The 13,957-nt window shown below is 41.7% G+C and overlaps 1 protein-coding gene across 3 annotated transcripts in view; it reads left to right on the forward strand.

Moving 5' to 3' along the window:
• Window positions 1–144: 144 nt before the first annotated feature.
• The window catches only part of LOC127644954 (F-box/LRR-repeat protein 7-like), a 57,985-nt gene continuing 44,172 nt past the window's right edge, over window positions 145–13,957 (forward strand). For 2 of the 3 annotated variants that reach the window (XM_052128415.1, XM_052128416.1), the window contains exons 1-2: window positions 145–477; window positions 4,265–4,354. In XM_052128415.1, coding sequence (XP_051984375.1) covers window positions 441–477; window positions 4,265–4,354 — 127 coding nt within the window. In that variant the 5' untranslated portion in view covers window positions 145–440. Of the gene's footprint in view, window positions 478–2,880; window positions 2,932–4,264; window positions 4,355–13,957 lie in introns of all 3 variants that reach the window. The other variant, XM_052128414.1, reaches the window with a different exon arrangement.

A 13,957-nucleotide genomic window follows, 5' to 3' on the forward strand; every position in this document is an offset into this window, starting at 1 on the left:
GTACAAGAAAGAGGTCAAATCATTCTCGCTCACATGCAGACTCTGGAAGTATATGCATGGTAACAGTCCGATTCTGCAAGAGCAAATGCGTGGTCCTGACGCAACAAGTATCTGGTTTCCAGTCTCTCCGTTGGATGAATTCGGGCTGTCTAGAGACGAAGAGGTGTTAACCTAAAGAAAATCCCTATCCAATTTTTCATCTGAACTCTTATAGTTTTTAAACTGTCGTTTGCGATAGCGTTTTAAGCGATTGCATAATAGCTGCTCCGTGTTTTACCGTTTTTGCTACTTTTCTTGATGTATTAAATATGTGAGAGGATCGAACTGTTTCTGAAAGCAGTCTTTGAAGAATTTTCGTCACATATTTTCTTTAGTTGTGCGTGTTTTACGCATATGGATACTTTTACGGAGCGGAGACGCTAGATTATGCATTCCGCAGGATGGGTGCGAACAATGGGAAACAGAGCGGGAGTGAAGGTGAGTGCCAAAATCAAACTCTCAGAGCCAGCCACAATGCTGCTTTTCCACTGTTAAATCTCGCCGTACTGCAGCCATAGTTGTGTCAACGTCATTATACTCGTTCTAGATTATAGTATCCATACAGCATCTTTTGTTTCAACCATTCTTGTCATTTTCTGTCAAAGCATGAGGTTTGGATACATTTGAAAGGTAACCCTTTAAACATGGACAGTAAACATATTAGACTAGCTGTTTCTGGCATTTTGCCTTAATACATTTGACAAATGTACAGTCAATATCACAAAATTATTTCTATTTCTCTGATGTCTGCATGAACTGCATTTTGATAATGGGAATTAATCCTGATGAATATATGGGTGCTTGAAGAGTTAATTTTATGTATAGACCTAGGATTCATTCATTAGGATGCCATCATTACTTAGAACAAGCTCACAACATGGTCCTGGTCAGGGCTGGTCAAAGGTGGAGATTTATAGACAAAAAAGGACTCAAAGTGGATTATTCTGCTTATACCATCGTCACGTTCCAGGATTGTTTAGTTACAGCTGTCACTGATTTTTACAGCACTAATTTTATTGGAAGTATAACAATAAGGGTTAACTTTATCTATGGGTCTTTCAATAGGTCTACAGTTAACAGGTTAAAAACTACGTGTTTAAATACTCAGTCCAGAAATAATAATAGCCACATAATGTAGAGAGTTTGGCAATCCTCAGATCATGTAGTAATACATTTCTATTCTTTGTCATTTTCACATTAATGAGGAAAAAACGCCACTGCGGACGTGACTTACACTACACGAGGAGAGGCAAAAGTTTTAGATTAGGGAGTTATGTTTTAAAAAAAAAAATGTATTATCTAAAATTCAACTTAAAACCACATCTGAATACGACACCATCTTACTGGATTTTGGCACCTCCAGCTGGACGTTTCACTGTAAAACTGTAGCCAAACTTGTTATACAGCATGTACATGTTGAATTGCAAAAATGTTGTGATGTTCATGTATATTTCATGAGAATTGACATCGCAACATGGCCTTACGTGTTTACTAAATGGCAAAAGGCTGCATGTTATCCATCCATTCAGAGCTTTAATCAACAAAGTGTGCTCACGGGCCACACTCTAGCAGCTAAAGTTGGCACATGTTGAGCAGGTCAGGAATATTAGATGATGTTTATCAAATTACAATTGAAATCATCTCGCCTCGTCTTGCCGGACGGTGAAAGACACATTTAATAAGTCCCAGATGCCTTCTCTCCCCCTTTGTGCAAAACAGCTGAATGCCAAACCATACTTTCCTTACAAGCTCTTTGGGTAAGTAATACAGGGCTGATGAACACAGATGTCTTTTCCATGTTTCCTGTAGCATTTAATGACTTTTTTTGACTTGATGATGTTGTTTTGTGATGTGACGGTTAATTCCAGCTCTGAGACTAGATTTGCATCCAGAGGTCATTTGCACAGAGGCATAAATCTCTCGCATTGTCTTATTATGGAGGACAGGAGAGTATGTGCATTAATATATAAAGGTGATTAAAACTGACTGGAACTACATGTGCACTAAGTGGTTTTAACGCACACATTCCAGCCAATCAGAATTGAGTGTTCAAACACACCATGGTATAACACATATTGTCATCTTAGCTCAAGGGTGAATTTTTGCATGATCCTCAACATGTGTTTGATACACTGTACAGTTATTATTGGCCAGAGCAGAGGTTGTCCATTGAAATGTGGATGATAAACGTTGCCACTGATCATATTCGATTAACGATGAGCACTCATGCCAGACTAAAACACACCAGACCTCCTCTGGAAGGTCAAGGTTTGGCCTGCCCTCAAGACTGGCATTCAATGAGAATACCAAGAACTTTCCAAAGACATATTTCACATATCACCATCTATTGCAATGTTTGATGTTATCTCTTGACATTTAGGGCTGTATGTTAATTTTGTTTATTGATAGGCCATTAAGTCAGTTATTTCTACTGCTGGGACCTTACGCGATTTATTTAACTGCATACTGAATACTTTACGCAGCTCATCTTCTATGATGCAGTCAAATGCACCACATAAAAGACAACAAAACTGCAGTTTGAAAGCCAACACATTTTAAATATGTACTTTTCTATTCTATATAATGTGGTGTTTGAGTGCCTTAAAAACATTGGCATGCTTACTCATGTTTATTTAAGTGATTGACTAATGAGGTGATTTCACAGAGAACCATTCTTTCTCCTCTGCATTTGTTTTACAAACAACAAACCATGAGCCTTATGTGCATCTTCCGTGGATCCACTAATGAACAATTGTTATTTCATGTTTAATTTGGCAATTATACTATGAAGCATTCAAAGACCACATATTTTTCCATCTTAAATTTTCTCTCTCAAAACAGAATCAGGATGTTCTGGATCTGTTCCAGTCCCACTATTACTTTTAGAGCCAAGTAAGTGAACTTTCCAAAGAGAATCATTCAAATGACCTCATTTAGAGTAACATTTGACAAAAATAAAGTCAAAATGCAAACCTTTAAAATGGTGCTTATTTCTTAAGGATGCTAACGTGTCTTTCAGATTATTTTAAGTGTTCACTGATGGATAAGCATAGTGCTTTCATGTCATTTTAACATTATAGTCTTCTTTCTGAAAAAACTAATGTAACCACTAAACAGGCAATGCAAAACTGTGGTATATTGTTTTTGTATTGTATTTTGTTTATTAAAAGTAGCAATTTGGAGGGGTATTTGGTATTAAAACAGCACTGATGGAATTGTTAATCATGGTCTGGGGGGGATTCTTGTACAGTTCCGGATGGATGGTGAAACGATTTAGGGCCTCCCCTACCTAAAGGTCAAAATATCACTGTTAGATTATTTAGTGGACAACAGGTTTGTTTGCAGAGCAAAACTCGTTTTTTGTTTAGTTTTTTGTCGCTTCGCATGTGGACCGTGTCCGACCATTTATGGTAAAATAAATGTTATGTGAACTCTGCTTGTGTTTGCTCTTTCATCGAGCCTGTAAACATGCTTCATATGTGACCTGATTATCTGAAGTTGCATTGCAACAGAAATGTTTTGGAAACTTTCACACCAATGAAATAGTAAAGTTTATATTTACTATTGTCATTCTTAATTTTGAAACTGTAATTTATCAGAGATTGTAAAGCAAAGAGTTCTCATGTTAGAGTCCAAACAAATACACAGTTGCTAATGGGTTATTGACATATGTTTCTAGTAGTGATTTTAACTCTATTTTATATTAACTCTGACTCTCTTTATTTTTATATATAGCATTTTTATTTGAATAACCCCCAGAAGTCTCAATTGAATGGCACCAATTTGCAAACTCAGTTTAGGTCAGATTAAACAAGGTTGCTTAAGAGTTTCTCTTTGGACAATTTTGTTAAGAGTACTTCCTTGTCCCTGCCACCAGGGAGTATATGTGGGAGGCATCTGGTTTGTTGTTCAAAGTTTGTGGCGGACAAAAAAAGAATGTATGGTATTTATCATAAGATTTTTTGAATTCTGTTGACAAATTTTAAACATCATCACAGCCCGTTTAAAAAAAAAAAACTGTCCATTCTTGACACATGTAAGAATGAGAGATTTGTGTATTGTGAGCACCAAGGGTGGCAAACTACAAGAATAGTTTTGAAGATTCCATGACTCTTTGTATTTATCTATTTCTTTTGCTTTCTCTGACTTGCTAAAATGTTGATTCTCTATTTGTGTTATTTCACTGGGTGTCCTGATGTGTTTTGGGTTCTCTTTGTGATTTTAGGGAAAGGCAGTTCCAGTATTTCCTCCGACCTAAGTTCAAGTACAGATCAGACCTCGACCAAAGCTCCAAAGAATGCGGCTACCAGTGAAGGTAGGGCATATGGTCCTCATTAACCATAACTAGCTAACCTTTTGTTTTTCTTGTTTTGCTCCTTTTGACTTGCTCATTGTTTTGTTGGAAAATTTTTTTGTTTCAATCTAATCTCCTTTCAGAAAAGTAAATCCATAGTGGTGTTCAGAGTGTGCCTAGGGGAAAGAAACTGAGTGTCTATGGATGTTTTTGGTGTGAATTGTGGGAAACAAGAAGACGAATGCTGGGGAAATTGTGTCATAGCTCGGTTTCATTTGCCTTTTTTATATAGACTTTGTCAGAGTGACTAATTAAAATTAACAGATGCTATTTGCACCCTGGTGCAAATATAGAACATGCATAGTATATTATATATATTGTAATAACCTACTAGTATAATTAAAACATATGCTATTTGCATTATGCAAAATATGATGGAAACACATTTGCTGAATAAACTCCTATTTAATTTATTAGGAATACAAGAAGCACAATAACTCGTTCAATGACTGAATAATTAGTTAATTACTGGACTTACTAGCGAAACAATCATTGCCTCTGAAATGTTGCTCTGGTCATTCTGAAATAATAGTGTCTAGAAAATTCAAAGCCTGCATAGAGTTTGTAGAGTAAATTAGACGAATACAAACTTGAACTGTGCCATAGAGTAGGTTGATTGACAATTTTGAAAAATATCTTACACTGTAGATCTGCATGGTAAAGTCAGAAGAATGGAGGAACGCACACACATTGTGCTTTCCGAACTGTGTGACGTGCTGTCGCTCCCAGACATACAAACAAGAACAAAGTTCTTTACAGTGCTTTGTCTGCATGTTCTAAACCATGAGTATTTTATAAATAAATCTCACAGTGACTACAATTTCTCTGGAAGTGGAGATTTTGTTCTTTTGAACACATGGGATGGAAACGTGGCTTTATTTGCACAGTGTTTGTGCGATATGTTTATTTTGCATAAAATAAATTCACAACATGGATGGAAACATAGCTAATGAGAGTGTACCTTGGCTATGATTGAGCCGGATTTGACCACAGGTTGCCAACACATAAGAGCCAGTTTGCTAAATATCTCAGCACATGGGTTATCCTACAGGGCACGTTTCCAACAATACTATTTGCATTTTGTCTTAGATTTGTCTGGCACCAGACTATCAGGGTGCAAATTGTTGCGCTGTGTGGCCATTCCTATTTGTACCTGGGTTGAAAAATGTCTTTTCTATTTGTTTACTCTAGGTATTCTTGTTCAGAGATGAGAAAAACCATACCAACCCTGACTATAGGGTGGGAATATGAGGTAAACCTTAAAGGGGTGGATAGCGTTTGTAGTGTAAAGGTGTGTGCCTATGTGTTTGTGTGCGTATGTGTTTGTGTGCGTGTGTGTGTGTGTGTGTGTGTGTGTGTGTGTGTTTGTGTGTGTGTACATGTTTGTACTACATTGTGGTGACCAAATGTCCCCACAAAGTAGGTGATCTCAGATTTTACTATCCTTGTGGGGACATTTGTCCCAGCCAGCGGTACCCATGAAGGAAATGGTTTATTAAACATACTAAAAAAAATGTTTTATGAAAATGTAAAAATGCTAAAAGGTTTCTGTGAGGGTTATGTTTAGGGTTAGGCTTAGGGGATAGAAATTATTGTTAGATCTGTATAAAATCCTTAAACTGCATGGAAGTCTATGGAGAGTCCCCACAATGATATAAAAACAAGTTTGTGTGTGCGTGTGTGTGTGGTTGCGGCCGGCAGTATATCCAGCCCTCAGTGAGAGCCCATCTTGTCTCTACTCAGCCTGCCCACAGTAATGTCAGAGTGGTGCACCCAATGACTGCCACTGCGGCTTTGATTTACACCAGCTCCTGCTTAACACAGCAGAGAGAAAGACATTCTCCTTTAAGCTGTTGTCACCACTGCACAACTGTAGTGAGGGAGAAGCATGTAATTTCTGTGCCACTAGCAGCACCAAACAGAATTGCAAAAATAATGACATCTGACAAATGATGTTTTTCAAACAAGTTTCAGACACTTCCTCAGTCTTCCATATAAAAATAGGTAGTCCCACCTTTGGTTTAGCCAATGTTATTATGTTGGGACCACTCGGGCTGCTTAAACAAACTGATTGCAATTTTGTATAGTACTGCTAAAGCCACAGAAATTACAAACTTCACCTTTAACTTAAGTAACTATTTATAGTCACATAGCAAATTTACCATAAGAAGAGTACACTGAGAAACATATTATCCTAAACATATGAGGTAACTCCTAAATAAACTGTTTTTAATCAAGTAAAAAAATATTATTTATCATCACTGAATCATCCTTAATAAATTAGGTTAGAGCAACAAAGCTAATTTTAAGGGTTAGATCAGTTAGAAATAACTCTTTAAAGGAATAGTTCACCACGTGATTTGTCCCGTATTTAAGGTGGTCCAATGGTGTCTCGATGAAATCATTCTAGCTTGTTCATTTTTAACTTTTTTTTGCCTAAGGTGGGTTACTTCGGAGGTGGCATAAGTAGGGTTGCCACTTTGAAGTTGTAAAATAACTTCCTAGAGTTGTTGATGAGTTGTTATAGACACAGTCCACCATTTTAGCACAATGTGTAGACTTTTCAGACGGTCCCTAACCCACCTTTGGCAAAAAAAAGGTACTCATGCCATCTCCGATGTGTATGACTTTCTTTCTTCAGCAGAACACAAAAGATTTTTAGAAGAATATTTCAGGTCTGTAGGTTCATACAATGTAACTGAATGGTGATCAAAACTTTGAAGCTCCAAAAAAGCAACTAAAGGAAGCATTTGACTCAAGTGGTTTAATTCATGTCTTCAGAAGCAATCCAGTCGGTTTTTGGATGAGAACAGACCAACAAATAACTCCTATTTCACCATAAATCTTGACATCAGCAGACTCCTTGACGATAATGACTTCATGAGTACATGCTCGATTACACTTCCTAGTGCCATCTAGTGCTATGCGCATATGTCAAGCACTAGGAAATGTAATCAAGCTTTGACATTATGATCATGCCTAGAGACTGCAATGGCAAGATTTATAATGAAAATTGAGCTACACTTTGGCCTATTCTCACCCAAAACTGATTGGATCGCTTCAGAAGACATGGATTTAATCGCTGGAGATGTATGGTTAACATTAATGCTGCTTTATGTGATTTTATGAGCTTCAGAGTTTTGGTCACAATTCACTTGCATTGTATGGACCATCAGAGCTGAGATTTTTCTAAAAAATCTTTCTCTGTGTTCTGCAGAAGAAAGAAAGTTGTACACATCTGGAATGGCATGAGGGTCAATGATGAGAGAATTTACATTTTTGGGTGAAAAATTCCATTAGGGTAACACTTTAACAGTGTAAGAATAAATGGTAAGAACATAATTAGCAATCTTTCAGTTTATTCAAAGCAAGAAATTAAAACCTCACGAGTTGTGGGTTGTCAATTACGCTCCACATGTTAGCAAGGGCAGCCTATGAAATGCATTGTGGACAAACTTGGAAATCCTTTTTAAATGAGTGCTAGAAAGGCATTTTTGTGTCCTGAGTTATTTCATTATAATGTGCATATTTGTCTGCTTATTATTTGCCACTCCAGGGATAGAAAAGTCCTGCTACACATTTACTCCATGGTGAGTCATCTCTCCTAAGCCAGTATCAGTGTGCTAAACTTGCCACTGTTGGTTAGAAGTTCTGGAGCTGTTTGACTGAGCAGAAGTCAGCAGTGCAACATCAGAGCTCTCAGATAGCATTGTTCTGAGAGAAGGGCCTTTCCTACCAGCACTTCCTCACTGATAAACTTGGAGGAGTTTAAGACACGTTGCCTAGGCTGCCTAGGTGTGTTTTAAGTTGAAGCATATTTAATCTTGAAATTGTCAATGTTGTAAATGCCTGCTTTAGTTTAAGACATGATATTTAAAACATTGGTCAGACTTTAGTCCTCTGATGCTTCATATGTAATTTTTGACATCAGCACCTCCTACAGTTGTGTTTCGCCAATGCCCTTTGCTTTGATCCCCTAGACCTTTACAGTGAGCAGTACATTTTTACACTTTCGAAGCAGATCTGCTTTGCACTATTGAAGTTTAAGGAAGATACCAGTACCATTCAAATCAGTGTTGATTGGACAAGAGACTCCAAACACATTATTTTGGGTTCTGCCCAGATGATGTGCTTCTCTGTGAGTCTTTTGAGTTTGCTATTTGCATTGAAAAAGCATCTCATTGCTTGTTGGACATTGGGCTTTCACTCAATGTATTTTAGTCCCATCTGGAAGCCCAGCTTCTCGATGATGGTTAGTCGAGCTTTTAAATGGGAGGAACTAGAGACTATTTAGCAGAGACGGGCCTCTTCTATTAAAATTAATGGGAGAAATCGGGACACCCAACTAAGAAGCTCTAGCACCCATTGGTCAATGTTTGTAGAAAGGAATTCCCACCTTACAGGTAAAAGAGACTATCCCCTTTTAGAAAGAGACATTGCCTGTCAACCAATTTGCTAACACACATGCACATTAGCTATACGAGCCGGGAAAAAAAAGTAGATAGGAGCTGCACTGGCATGACTGGAAATAGCCTCCCGGAAGTGTTCCAATGATTGCCGACTGTGGACTGACTTGCTAGAAAGACTTTGGCTGAACTTACGTAGCTTAGCAATACATTAACTCATTGTACTGTTATTCGCAATCTGACGTAACACTTTTTTCAGCTTTCATAATCAGATGGTTTGTCTATTCGCACTTATATTTGTTGCAAAAACAGATTTAAGCTTCATTATTTTTTCGTTTTCTTCTTTAATATATGTCAATGTTTGTGTACTGCAACATTTCAGACACCAATAACAAGAGTATGTTCTTCCCCACTCTTGAAAAGCACTGGTAACATTGTACTGCCACAGCACTTTTTTGTGATAAATCAAGCTTTACTCACAGTCAAACCACCAAAAAGTACAATTATTAGAAGACTAATAACAAGTTTTGCTGAAGGTGTGCTCTCCTGAAAGTTTAAAGCCATGCCAGGCAAGAGCATAGACAAAAGCAAGGCAAAGCTGGATTGATTTTATCAGATGTAATTAGTCTAGCAGGCTTTGCTAGTCCTGCTGGTAGTAATCATTAGCCCTTTGCTAGCAACATCTTTAAGAAGCATATGTTCTCTTTTTTTAATCCCTGATTTATAAACCACAACTCTTAAAGATGATTCAAGGAGCTTTTCACAAGGCTGCACAATTCTTGTAGTACCCTTGGATGATACCCATTATTTGGCAAAGACCACGCTGATTTATCAGAAGTTTGTTTCAAATTATATTTCAAGGTTATTCCAAAGCAGGGCACACTCAGCTGTTTTTAATTAAATGAGTTGATGGGAACATTGTTTTCTTGTACATCTGATATTTTCACTATAGAATTGCCTTATTTTGTCAGTTAGCTAACTTATTAGCAAAGACAGATGTTATACATTAAGTCAAATATGTTTAATTCTCTAGTTAAAACCTTAAAATTAGCATTTCAAACAGTAATCCAGGTCTATGAGCCCCTTCCCTTCTATGCTTTTCTCCTGAGACATAACATTTAGCGTCTTTCTAAGCTCAAAATAATATAGAATTCTTGTATAAAAGACTAAAAACGTACATCAGCGCAGTGGAATTCACTCTCATTGACTGGATTTGAAGGGAGTACAGACTGACTCCTCAAAGGAGGAGCGCTCATTAATAGATTAGAAAAATTGTTGTGCACAAATTTATGAAATGGATAGTGGTAGAAATTTTACCAGTCATATACCAGTCAGGCTGTGTAAACAAGTGAAAGAAGGCTTCATCTTGTAGTTTAAGAGGGCCCTATGAGTGAAAGGTCCATCACATGCAATGCGATAAGACAACAAAAGGAATTTATTCCATGTATATATTTATTCAGTATTTGTCCTGCGACAACCATGTTAGACTCTGATTGGTCCAAAATCCCAGACCTTATAACTGTGCATTAAACATTAAAAATGTCTGGTTGGCTAAGATTGTGCTGCATTGTGCAGCAGTGTCGTGTTCAGTGTGGATGAATACATTGCTTGTCTCTGGAATCATCAACTTGATGCAACGTTTCTGGATAGGACACATGTATGGGGAAGGTAGGGTTATACAGACTATCTGTTATACAGGGCAAGCCATTGTTTTTGAACATGTGGTATTAAACAACAAATAAATCCTCACTTGCACCCTACAGGGCCTTTCTTGCTTACAGTAATCTGATAGAGAGGATTTTGTTTGCTGGACAACGTGCGGTTCCTCTTAGTCTTCTTTTCATGAAGAAATCTGATCTCAGTGTCTGGAGCATGCAGGAGAGAGAGAAGTCGGGGTTGAGTTGAAGTTCACTGGGAGAGATATGTTTCCATGCTGTAGAGGTGGCTCAGGGTCACACACACACACCCATATTCACATGTCACATGTCTATATATCTAACCTAATATCTCCTAAATGTGTTTGCTTATGTTGCTGATGCTGTAGTCAATGTAAACAAAATTGAAATTACAGATATTACCTTGTTCTTCCATTAAATACATTTGCTGTACACAATAGTGCCATAAACAACTGATTATGAGGACTTATTATGTTGTCCTGTGCTGTTTACATGGGGGGAATTTACTAAAAAGTTGTGAACATTTTCCATGCAAAAACCTGTGTCCTATTCTCTTCAACACACCTTCTTTGATGTAAGTTAGGCTCATTATAGATGGTACCTTATTTTAAAAAAAAGTCTGCAGCATCCTCCACTTCTAAGCACTTAGAACCGGCCTGCCAACATAATCAGTCGTGAAATGGGCATGTTGCGTCCAAAAGTTTACGTACTCTGAAATCAACCCCAGTTAGTGGAATTACTGACAAGCGCCATACCCCATCAGACATTTTTTTGCATTTATTCAAGTTGTCACGAACCCCGCTCCTCTGCCCCATCCCCGCTTCGTCGCACACACACTCACTCCCTCGACCTCACTCCCTTGCTCCGCCCCCTCAAGCTTTTCACGCTCTTTTTGCTCGCTCGAGCCCTCACGCCCACTTTGCTCCTACTCGCTCACAAGCTCGTAGGTTATCTCCCTTCCTCGAGTTTCTCACGCGCTTCCAATCCTCCTGCACATTAGTTTCACCTGCACTCGTCTCATCACCTTTCATTGTTTACACCTGCACCTTCCCCTATAAATACCACAGCACATCCGTTTCACGGTGTTGGTTATTGTGTTTAGTTTCCGTATCTTTGCCCCCGCTAGTCTCGTCTAGTTCTGACCTCCTCTTGTTTACCCCTTAGCTTGCCAGCTCCCTTGTTCCCCTGTCTTTGATCCCGCTAGTCCCGTCTAGTTCTTCGCCCGAATTGTTAACTGTTTTCCGGCTCGACCTCCGCTCTCGTTTACCACTCTCTCCGGATTTGCCCCTTACGATACTTTGATTCCCGGCTTTTGACCCTACGCTTCCCTCGACAACTCTTCACTGGATTTGCCCTTTGTACTTTTGCCTGCACTGCTTTCTATTAATAAAGCAGTTTCATCCGACATTGTGACTGTCTCATCTTGTGTGTGTGTGTGCGGGTTACAAAATACCCCTCAAGCCTCTCACGGCTTCACCTCTCGAGTCTCTCAGGGCTCCTCCCCCTCTCAAGCCTCTCAGGGCTTCCCCTCTCGAGTCTTTCAGGGCTCCTCCTCCCCTCGAGCCTCTCAGGGCTCCGTCCCTCGAGTCTTTCATGGCTCCACCCCTCAAGCCTCTCACGGCTTCGCCTCTCGAGTCTCTCAGGGCTCCTCCCCCTCTCAAGCCTCTCAGGGCTTCCCCTCTCGAGCCTCTCAGGACTCCTCCTCCCCTCGAGCCTCTCAAGGCTCCTCCTCCCCTCGAGCCTCTCAGGGCTCCACCCCTCGAGTCTTTCATGGCTCCACCCCTCAAGCCTCTCACGGCTTCGTCTCTCGAGTCTCTTAGGGCTCCTCCTCCTCTCGAGCCTCTCAGGGCTCCGTCCCCCAAGCCTCTTGAGCCTTCCAGGACTCTGCCTCTAGAGCCTCCTACGGCTCCCCCTCCAGAGCCTCCCACGGCTCCACCTCCCGAGCCTTTCACGGCTCTGCTCCCAAAGACTCCAGAGCTTTCTACGGCTCCGCCTCTCGGGCCTCCTACGGCTCCCCCTCCAGAGCCTCCCACGGCTCCACCTCCCGAGCCTCTCACGGCTCTGATCCCAAAGACTCCAGAGCTTTCTAGAGCTCCGCCCCTCGAGCCTGCTACGGCTCTACCCCCCGAGACTACAGAGCCTGCCAGGTCGTCGCCTCGGGGACCTCCCACGGCGCCACCTCCCTTGGCTCTACCTCCAGAGCCTTCCAGGCCTTCGCCCCTAAAGCCTCCTTCGGCTCCACCTCCAGAGCCTTCCAGGCCTACCTCGCTAGAGCCGCCCACGGCGCCACCGTCATTGGCTCCGCCTCCTGAGCCTTCCAGGCCTTCGCCCCTAAAGCCTCCTTCGGCTCCACCTCCAGAGCCTTCCAGGCCTCCGCCTCTAGAGCCTCCTGCGGCACCACCTCCCTCTGCCCTGTCTCTTGGGCTCCCCATGGCGCCGCCTCCTCAGCCTCTCAGTACCCCGCCTGCCGAGTCTCTCACGGCTCTGTCTTCCAAGGCTCCGTCTCCCAAGTCCTCCACAGCTCCGCCTTTCACGGCTCTTCCCTGGCCCCCTGACCCTGTCCGGTGGCCCCCTGACACTCTCCCTGTCCTGTGGCCTCTTCCCTGGCCTCCTGACCCTGTTCCTGTCCGGTGGTCACCTTCCAGACCCCGGACCCAGTCCCTGTCCTCCAGTCAGCCTTCCAGACCCCCTGTCCCAGTCTCTGCCCTCACGGCTGCCCCCTAGATCTCCCGACCACCCGCCTGTCCACTATGTTCCCCCTGACCTTACCTTGAACTGCCCATGGACTGTCTCACTTCCCTTTGTCTGTCCCCGATCATCCTGCACCGCCTCCCGGCCGCCATGAGCCGTCCTATTCAGAGGGGAGTACTGTCACGAACCCCGCTCCTCTGCCCCATCCCGGCCGTCGCACACACACTCACTCCCTCGACCTCACTCCCTCGCTCCGCCCCCTCGGCGTTTCACGCTCTTTTTGCTCGCTTCGAGCCCTCACGCCCACTTTGCTCCTACTGGCTCACAAGCTCGTAGGTTATCTCCCTTCCTCGAGGTTTCTCACGCGCTTCCAATCCTCCTGCACATTAGTTTCACCTGCACTCGTCTCATCACCTTTCATTGTTTACACCTGCACCTTCCCTATAAATACCACAGCACATCCGTTTCACGGGTGTTGGTTATTGTGTTTAGTTTCCGTATCTTTGCCCCCGCTAGTCTCGTCTAGTTCTGACCTCCTCTTGTTTACCCCTTAGCTTGCCAGCTCCCTTGTTCCCCTGTCTTTGATCCCGCTAGTCCCGTCTAGTTCTTCGCCCGAATTGTTAACTGTTTTCCCGGCTTCGACCTCCCGCTCTCGTTTACCACTCTCTCCCGGATTTGCCCCTTACGATACTTTGATTCCCCGGCTTTTGACCCTACGCTTCCCTCGACAACTCTTCACTGGATTTGCCCTTTGTACTTTTGCCTGCACTGCTTTCTATTAATAAAGCAGT

Source organism: Xyrauchen texanus, chromosome 6 (assembly GCF_025860055.1).
Source record: "Xyrauchen texanus isolate HMW12.3.18 chromosome 6, RBS_HiC_50CHRs, whole genome shotgun sequence".
In the NCBI taxonomy this organism is placed as follows: Eukaryota; Metazoa; Chordata; class Actinopteri; order Cypriniformes; family Catostomidae; genus Xyrauchen; species Xyrauchen texanus.